Raw genomic sequence first — 9,969 nt, forward strand, 5'->3', positions numbered from 1 at the left:
ATGTATGCATAATGAGAATACCAGAAGGAGAAAACTGAAGAGAACAGAAAAAAAATGGTCAAAGTAATAGTAGTTGAAAATTTTGCAATGGTGGACCCCATACAACAGATCCAGGAAGCTCAGAAAACCAAGCAGGGTAAACATTCAAAGCTCTACACCTATACCTACTCTACACCTCGTCATAGTATATTCAGACTGCAGAAAATCAAAGACACGGAAAAAAAATTCTTGAAGCCTGAGTAGGAAAAAATCCTTACCTAAAGAGGAGCAAGGATAAAAATTCCATGTAACATCCATTCTTAAGCCATGCAAGCAAGAAGAGAGTGGGGCACGTATTTAAAGTGTTAAAGACAAAAAAAAAACCCTAGAATTTTATGTCCCTCAAAATTGTCCTTCATGAGTGAGGTAGAAATACCTTCTCAAACAAAACTCAAGGCAAATTGTCTCCAGTAGACCTGCCTTACAAGAACTATTAAAAGTTCTTCAGAAAGGGAAAGGAATAAGTCAGAAACTTGGATCTACATAAAGACGGGAAGAGAGCTAGAGAAGAAATAAAGATAAAATAAATACTTGAGTGAAACAAACAAGGCACACTTCCCCCAGAAATCCTCCTGTCTTGGCCTAGCCCATCACCCCTTCTAGTGTTCCAGGAGCACCCCACATGGTCTGCTGACACAGCTCTGTTCTGGCCTGTCATCTGCCTCCCCAAAAAGCTGCAAGCTGTGAGTCCCCAGAGCCAAGCCCATGAGGTGCTCAGAGCCTGATGAATGAATGGATGGCAAAGCACTCACACCAGAGACCAGGACAGTGATTAAATACCATGTCTCTTTATTAGCAGTTCAGCGGGAAGATTCCAGTGCTGCACTGTCACAAGGAAAGGCTCACCCACCAGATTCTATCTCCCCAGGTATAGTCGCTCCTCAGGTCAAGGGGTAATAGATGTTCTTCTGACACAGGCTGTTCCTTGACCCTAAAGGACATGAACCTGGGAAGCAGAGGATTGCATCAGAGAAATGCAGGGATGCATCACAGATATGCAGGATGGCTACAGGGCTTGATGATCATGCCTCCAAAGCCCACAACCCCAACATTCATTGAGGTGCACCTAGAGCAGAAAAACCCATGGAGGGAAAGGACGATAGTGTATCAGACAAAGCTGGGGTTGAAACTTGGCTTTCTTCTAACTTGAAACTTTCCATTTGAATTGACCTATTTTGAAAATACAAATTGAAATCTGCTTCTTCAAACTTCAGAAGACCCTGCAAGCACCCCAGCTTCCTTATCTCTTTAATATGAGTAAACAATTGACATGGCACATCATGTCATTTACTAAGTGCTGGAAGCCATTGTCCTCAAGGCAATGTTCTAAAGTCTGAAAAAATTGAGGCACATAGAGTTGGACTAAAAGCCAGTATCCTGTGCCATCTGTATAGTGGGTTTGAACAATGCCCTCCTCTTAAGGTTCTTTTGGATCAGATGAGAAATCTTGACAATGCCTTGTGCTGAAGCTGGTATACAATAAGAATTCCATAAATGCCAGTGCTATATCTCCATAGCCCTCCTTGAAAGTATGTTGGGGTTCTACTGTGTTTAAATCACTCCTTCAGTCCCCTATGACATCCAGTTCAGTCTTCACACCTGACAGGGGTGCAGTAACCTTTTCCTGAATGGATGGCCTCTGTAGTGCATCGACTGTCATTGGCCTTCCACCTACCAGAGCCATGTAAATGGCCACTATTGTGACCACAGGTACCAAATGCAGGCCAAGAAGCCATGGGACCCAAAGCCAAGTCCCAACTGGTGGAAGGGTCAAAACATATATGCCCTCACTCCTGACCCCAGTGCTCTGTGACCTTGTGGTTCAAGTAGGGTCAGTAGACCAACAGCAGCAATGCCTTGGGGTGTTAAAAATGCAGAGCAGCAAGTCCTCTGACAACCTACTAACACAAGATCCCAAGTGGTCCCTTACCTGTTCCAGGCTTAGAAGCACTCACTGTGACACCACAGCTAAAAGTGTCAGAGAGGTCAAATCCTGAACTTGACTTCAAGTCCTTTCAGAAACTTTAGCAAGGCATTGCAGAAGCCTAAGGTAACCTCACCACCACTCCCACTGGCCCCAAGTGTAGGCCTCCTCACCAAAATGAAAAGGTAAACTTTATAATCAAACTTCCACCCAGGACACTGTCTCACACCCAGGACAGCATCTTTTCCTCACCTGTTGGCCCTCTCACCTGTAGCTCTCAGCAGTCTGCATAGGAAGTTCTGTTGTGAATCTCCTGAGATGATTCATCCGTAAGATTGCATAGGCTGCAGATGAAGAACACGGCAAAGGGGAGGCTGCCAGATGGCAAAGCTTACCCAGAGTGCACATCCAGATCATGGCGTGGAGCTGAGATGCCCACACAGCCCATGCCTGAGCCATTGCCCCATTCGGGTCCTGGAGCAAAGTCCCACAAAGAGACACTCAGCCAAGAAGGGCTTCAGGCATGGCCATGGAACCCAGGTGTGGTCTGGAGCCAGGGAGACCCACAGAGGAGAGGCTAACAGCCACCCCCATCGCCACTTGCCCCCAGTTAGGAGTACAAATCAACTTGTCCCAAATGGCTTACCTTCGTCTCACCTGCTCTATTCGGTCTCGCATAACATCCTCCCTCACCTCACTTGGCACTTGGAAGATACGGGTATGGCTGAAAAACACCATTCAAACATTTGGAATTCCTGAGTTTCTTTATCACTAAGCATAGTGAACGGGTTGGAATCATATAAACAATATTCTGTCACTATGAAATTTTGATCTTGTCCTTCACTCCTCTTTCATGAGGCACACAAGGGTTGTTTTGTTTTGTTTTGTTTTGTTTTGTTTTGTTTTACTATCAAGTACCCCTGAGCGACTCAATAATCCTGGGTAGGTAGAAAATCCTGGGTAGGGAAAGTTGAAGAAACAGAAAGTTTAAGTGCCTTTACTAGAGTTGCACAGCAGGTGAGTAACCTTGTAAGACATGGAATTCACTCATTCTGAATTCCTCTCCAACTTTCTTATCAGCTCTTTACGACCTACATTGTGCCATATTCACTATGGTTTAGAGATAATTGTAGAAAATTCTGTCACAAAGAAGCTGCAGACCCTTCATTGCTGCTGTTGTTTTATTTCACCATGCTGACTTGCCTTCCTCTCTGTGGTGCAATTCATATTCATGCCCCCCTCAACTCTATTCTTCCCCCACAAGTCCTTCACTCCAGCAAAACCAGTGTGTCCACTATATCCTCCATTTTTGCATCTATTAAAATTGCCTTGTTCTAGGTGCTCTGGGGCTTTCAATGTGAAGACTTGAAGTCTGGGAGAGATAAATGTGCTCATTTACCACTCACACAAGGTAGAGCTGGGTCAGTGTCCAAAGAGAGGCAAGAGAGGATAAAGGAATTCCATAGAAGGGAGAGATTACTCCCAGCCCAAGGCAGAAAGCAGGAAACCTCAGAGAAGGGGCCACAGCACTGGGCACTGGAGGCCAGATGGAATTGGCTAAGTTGCCAAGGCTTTCGTGATCTCTTGAAACACCCCTCATTCTTGCTCCTGTTTATCCTGTCCCTGCCCAGCTTATGGGTCAGTCCAAGCAAATGTCCTGCTAGAAACCTCTTCTGGCTACTCCAGGCAGCAATGCCTAGAGCTTGTGCAAGCTGGGTCTCCCATGCTATGCTCTTATAGATCCTTTTCATGGCTTTTCTGACATTTTCTCTAACATTCGCATACCTTATCCACCTAGCTCACTTTTATCCCTTGGAAACGGGGAACTCCATCTTATTTTCTCTCTCTTTAGAGGTCCTAGCAAACATCTGGTGGTCATCTACCAAATAAATGAGTATCCACTGATGCTTAATGAAGGGATATGTATTCCCTGACTACATATTTACTGAACCTAATAAAATAATACCAAAACTAGTGGATTGTAGGGGAACCAGTCACAGTTTATGGATTTAAAAAATCCACAGAAAGTCCAGAGTGGAAAAATTACACACGGATAATTGATTGTAGGTTGTCTCCAAAGCTTTAATCTAGTTATGCCATACAGCTAATGTTTAAAAAATATCTGAAGATGATGTTCATATTATCCAGACCAAGGAATTGCAACATTTACAATTCCATATAGTGCAGCTATGTCAGGCAGGGACAGTCTCCCACATGCACGGCAGTGATTGTATACAGTCCCCAACATTTATGATTTTAGAATATGTTTCCCATCCAAAAAGTTTTTCCCAAGGAGGTCTCAAATTCCATTATTTGCTACCCTTTCCTATTACATAATTACTGAGCATTTGAATACTGTTTTAAAATGCTAATGGCACTGTAAGGGGTAAACAGAGAAAACTGGATATTCCTCAGCAAAAATACATTTCTTGAGAAATATGTCCTCCTTAGTAGAAGTGAACAAAGCTGATGATGGAGGCAGGGGAAGGAAGAAAAGAGTACAGAAATGAGAGGGGAGCTGTTCCACAGTTTCCAGGAGTACCTGTTTAATCCCACATTTCTTTGGCTGGGAAAAGAGACCCTGAGTGAACCCTAGTCCTGAAGGAAATAGGGACGCTCATGCCAGAGAGAATGAGCTGGCTTCCAGGCCCATCTCCCTCCACCTCAGGTCTCAGCCCTTCAGAGCCAAGAGAGGCAGATGCAGGTGGTCTGTGCTCCAGCAGGCATAGCGGGAGGCTGGCAAAGCCACCATAATGTGAAGCACAGAATTCTAGCCTTGGGCACTGAGAAACCTCCTCTCACCTCAGCTGCAGATGAGGGCTCAGGCTTTTGCATTTTAAGAGCTTATTTTCTTTTTGCTCTTTAAAGTACAGCCACTTCTGAACAAATCAAGTGCAAAAGTAACAGAAGTCTAAAATTTATTCAGAAGCATTTAAGAAACGGTGAGCAAGCCCAGTTTTGCAACCCCTCAAGTCATGTTAAAACTTAGGAATGAGCTGGGCTTTCAAGATAGCAAAAATATTCCCTTAAGACCCCAAAGACTGAAAAATTTCTCAGCCAAAAAGTCAACATCTCTGGAGAAGAATAGCTGTGAATTTGTGTTGGCCAGGTATACTGAAGGTGGGGCCCTTGTGCCTCCCTCCCCACAACTCGGCTCAGGGCAAATGAGATGTTTTACCTCCATCTTATGAACTGGATTCTCGTTCTTTCCTCCAGGACCTCTTGACTCTGGTTTGCCAACAAATCAGACTTTGAGAGATGGTGCTTCACCTAGGAAACCCAGGTAGGGTGCATGTGACTACTGTCCAGCAAGGACTCCCTGGGAGGGGTGGAACCCAGCCTGGACAAGCTCCACCCACTTGCCCAAGACCCTTTTCAATTGGACATTGTGCATGTCCACCTATCTGCCCACTCCCCTAGGATGATTGCCTCAAACTCTCAATTACCACATCTCTGGTCACATGTACATCTTGGCCATGCGTGGGAGGGCAGTTGGTCGACATCTTCTCCTTTATGTCCTGGGAAGCCTCTTCTTCAGTCTGAAAGGTGAGTAATTTCCCCTGAAAGTGTTGCTCTGTATCTCTTCTTCCTTCTCCCTGTTTTCCCTACACATGCTGTGTGTCTTTTCGTACACACTCTATCTCTCAAAGTTCCATAGCAAGCTTATCTGTAGAATTCCAGGGGACTCATTAAATCCTTGGCCCTATCCCAAGATACTGCTGAGATGCCCAGTAGCTGGAGGTGACACATCTGAAACTTCTCATCCAGTATCCTTGAGAAGCAGGGTGGGGATAGTGATGATTCCAACACATCTCTGATGAAGACACAAGCCCCAGCATCTTCTAGGAAATTTGGTGAATTAGACACAGCTCTGGGTAAGGTGTTTGGCAATGAATTTGAGTTTCCCAGGTTTAGGAGGAAAGGAGTCCAGATTCCTGCACCCGCTGAGGCCAGCGCTCTAGAATTTGGGGTACCCTGAGTCATAGAGAAATCTTACTCACCTTTTTCAGCCAGTGCTGTACTACAGATACAGCCTCACTTTCTACAACTTCAACGTCCTGTAACAAATTGTTAAGTTAATGCCCTCAGAATACCTAGAGAACCAGCCCTCCTCCTCCATTCATATTCAAAGTTATGTTATACGATCTCTTTGGAAGTGCAGTAAGGGGCTCAGAAGGGAGGAGATGGATGAGAAACAATTCCAGGTAGCTATCCCAAGCTCCACCTACCGAACTGATTTTTGGTGGGAAGGGGAACCCTGCACCTTTCCGGGCAAGAATGTACACAATCCATGTTGTAATTATCATCTTTGGACTTATGCCAGGCCTCCTTCTTGGCTCCCTCCTTCCATTGAAACTGCTGAAGAACTCCTCTGGAACAAGGAGGTCATTGACGGGAGGTACTCACCTGATTGGCTGACCAATGATGATGTGACAATGGCCTCCTTTAATCTCCTGGGTCAAAGTGGAGATGGAAAAAAGAGGTCAGTAAGTATCTGCCTGAGTGATGGCTCAGAAATGGAGAGATGGGAGGATGGAAAGAAAAACAAGATATAACCAATATAAACCTGAAGAAGACACATGGGGGAAATTATCAAAATCATAGAGATTTGATTGGGGCAGGGGGATTATGTCTGGTCACCCTGTTTTGAGCAATGCTGAAGCATAAAGAGATTTTTATAAATCAAAAGAATAAATTTGTAACAAAATGATCTGAGCCCTCTAGATATTTATGCAAACAATACCACAGGTACTTCTTATTCTTACATGTAAGGAAAGAATCTGTCCACCCCAAAAAAATCAAAGATGGAAGAACAAAATTCTCAACAAGGATATTTTCTTGTTTTTTTTTTACTTTGTTTACACCAGTGATTCAAATCATAAAAAAATAACCCAAACGATAAGAGTGAAAGCGCCATTTCTTATTTAAAATGTATATATATATATATATATATATATATATATATATTTCCTGATGATTTCAAGTGGACTGCCTAGGGAAGGACAGTAAAATAGAAATGAAAAGGAGATTGTGCTATGACTTCAGAGTTGGGGCTGAAGTCTGAAGCCTGATAGAGGCTCAGGTGGCTGCTATTCCCATCTAGAACCTTCACCAAGAAATTGGAAGTTCAGTATACCCAAAGGATCCTGAGCAAATGTTCAGCTGCTCTCAAAAGTAATTGTAGCCTAACCCTGAGACTATTCTCAAGATCCTAAAAACCAGGGTTGTAATCCTGTCTTTACCATTAACTTGTTGTGTGATCTTGACTCAATCAAGATTGTCTCTCTGGTTAAATTTTTTTGTCTTCAAAATGAAAAGAACTGAATAAAGTCTGCAGTTTTCTTCTAGCTCTAATATTCTATAAAAGTTTTCATTCTTATTTTTTGAAGAATATAAAGAATATTTATTTCACTCTCCTCAATTCCCCTCATATAGCCACTGTGTCTCCTCCTTCTCCACAAATCATCTCAATTTTACATCTTCTCTATTAATCAGAATACTCTAGGCTATGTTGAGCTAACAGGCTAGTTCCGAAATTAGAAAGGTTTACTTCTCAGGGCACCTGGCTGGATCAGTCAGTTAAGTATCCAACTCTTCATTTCAGCTCAGGTCATGATCTCGCAGTTCATGAGTTCAAGCCCCATGTCGGGCTCTAATGCTGACAGTGCAGAGCCTGCTTGAGATTCTCTCTCTCTCCCTCTCTCTCTACCCCTCCCCTGCTCACACTCTCTCAATAAATAAATAAATAAGTAAATAAATAACTTTAAAGAGGTTTACTTCTTATACAGGGTGATGTAGGAAACTGTTGAATCACTATATTGTGCACCTGAAACTAATATCGCACTGTATGTTAACTGGAATTAAAATAAAAACTTTCACACACAAAAAAAAGTTTACTTCTCACTCTCAAAAACTTTAATAGAAGTTGAGCAACTCTTCTGGGTTCATGTGGTGATTTAGAGATCTGGGAAGAATTCCATCCTGTGGCTCCAAGGTCTCATCATGTACCCTTCAGTCGCAGAAACAAGGTGAGAGAACACATGGAGGAATAAAATCAGCTCTTCTGGTTCAGCCCAAAGGCTGAAAGCTTTCATCCATTCTTAAAGCTTTTTGGCCAGTACTACTCATATGACCCCAACCTAACTCCCAGGAAGACTGGAAATTGTAAAATAGAAGATGAAATTACTAGTGAAAGATCCTGTGGGGAATCTGTGAGGGCAATGCTCTCATTGGTAGAATCTCTGTTTCTGCCACTGTCCCCTAAAAGTTATGTTTCTACTCTGATTGATGTAATTTTTTAATATAAAAACATTAATGTGATTCAAAAGTTAAAACTACATGAAAAGATATACTCAGTGGGTTCCATCTCCTCTCCTATCTGTTTAACCTTGTTCTTACTTCAGAAGTAAGATTTTCATAAGTTTTTTAAGATATACATCCTGTGTTTATGTTTCCAAAATAAAACAGACACATAAATCTATTCTCACTTTTTTATTACTATGTTATAAAATGTGCACAGTAGAACATACAAATACATGCACAGTTCAGAAAAATTAGACACATACACACACACACACACACGTGCACCCTAAACAACTTCCAGTACCCCAGGAGGCTCAAGTAACACTCTCCCACAAAGTGACCAGGATTTTGACCTCTATCAGCACAGGTTAAGTTTTGCATAGTATTCCTTTGTATTAGCAGAACACAAATTATTTATCAGATTTGCTATTGATGGACATTGTGCTATATCTATTTTGATGCTTTTTTAGACTAATGCTGCTATGAACACTCTTATACCTATCTTTTGGTTGAAATAGGCACTAAATCTCTTGAGTATATACATACCAGAAAGTGGAATTGCTAGGTTATAGGCTTTACATATGTTTGGTATTAGTATATACCAAAGAGTATTGCAAAGTGGTTGTACCAACTTTTGTCCATAAGCAATATATGAAAGTAACATTTGCTTCATGTTCTTACCAATACTCAGTATGTCATTCTTTATTGAATATTTAATCCATATGAAAGAATATTTATAGTATACTTTATGTACAGTTTAAAGAATAACAATACAAGAATACACATTTAAGAAAGAGAACATTATTGTTACTCTTGAAATCCCTTGTGTAAGCCTCCCTGATTCTACCTTTTTCTTTTTCTTTTTTTTTTATTAAGTTTACTTAAGTTATTTTTATAGTTTAGCCAGATGAATGGAGATATATTGGTAACCAAGAATAGTTTAATTTGTAATTAATTAATTAATTAATTAATTAATGGTGGTAAACATCTGAGTTACATGGTAACTCTATTTTTGAGGAACTTTCAAAATGCTTTCTAAAAGGCAGCACCATTTTACATTTCCACCACAAATGTGTAAGAGTTCCAATTTCTCCGCATCCTTGCCAGCAGTGTTGTCTGTCATTCTAATTTTAGCCATTCTAGAAGTGTGGAGTGACATCCCATTGTGGTTTTGACTTGTATCTCCCTAATCATAAATGATGCTGAGCATCTTTTCATGTGCTTATTGGCCATTTGTATATTTTCTTTGGTGAAATATCTAATTAGATCCTTTCAACTTTATAATTGAATTATTTGGGGGTTTTTTGTTGAGTTTTAAGTTCTTTATATATTCTGTGTACAAGTGTATTCTCAGATAAATGATTAGCAAATATTTACTCCTATTCTGTGAGTTGTCTTTTCACTTTCTAGATGGTATCATTTGAAGAAAAAAAATGATGAATTAACATTCATCACACAAAATGGTGAATTGGACTTTCTGGTGAAGTGCAATTTACCTATTTTTACTTTTGTTGATTGTGCTTTTGGTGCCATTTCTAAAACATGCCTATTACCTTGTCATGAAGATTTATTCCTGTCTTTTTCTAAAATTTTAACAATTGTTGCTTTTACATTTGTGTCTATGATCCATTTTTAGTTAATTTTTGGATATGGTGTGAGGTAGGGAATCCAACCTCTTTTTACATTTCTGATTGAATTGTCGC

The 9,969-nt window shown here is 41.1% G+C and overlaps 1 protein-coding gene across 2 annotated transcripts; it reads right to left on the minus strand.

The window, feature by feature from the left end:
• Positions 1-806: 806 nt before the first annotated feature.
• Positions 807-6,363, minus strand: SPATA19 (spermatogenesis associated 19). 2 transcript variants are annotated; one of them, XM_043578850.1, is made up of 7 exons: positions 6,193-6,363; positions 5,965-6,021; positions 5,410-5,502; positions 5,142-5,233; positions 2,610-2,687; positions 2,216-2,307; positions 807-985 (listed from the first exon to the last, which is right to left on the minus strand). In XM_043578850.1, exons 1-6 carry the CDS (start codon positions 6,268-6,270, stop codon positions 2,241-2,243), a joined length of 465 nt encoding a protein of 154 aa, XP_043434785.1. In that variant the 5' UTR covers positions 6,271-6,363; the 3' UTR covers positions 807-985; positions 2,216-2,240. The 2 variants fall into 2 exon arrangements, with proteins under 2 accessions (XP_043434785.1, XP_043434784.1); XM_043578849.1 differs by having other exon boundaries at positions 2,232-2,307; positions 6,193-6,362.
• Positions 6,364-9,969: the final 3,606 nt, after the last annotated feature.

Source organism: Prionailurus bengalensis, chromosome D1 (assembly GCF_016509475.1).
Source record: "Prionailurus bengalensis isolate Pbe53 chromosome D1, Fcat_Pben_1.1_paternal_pri, whole genome shotgun sequence".
NCBI lineage: Eukaryota > Metazoa > Chordata > Mammalia > Carnivora > Felidae > Prionailurus > Prionailurus bengalensis.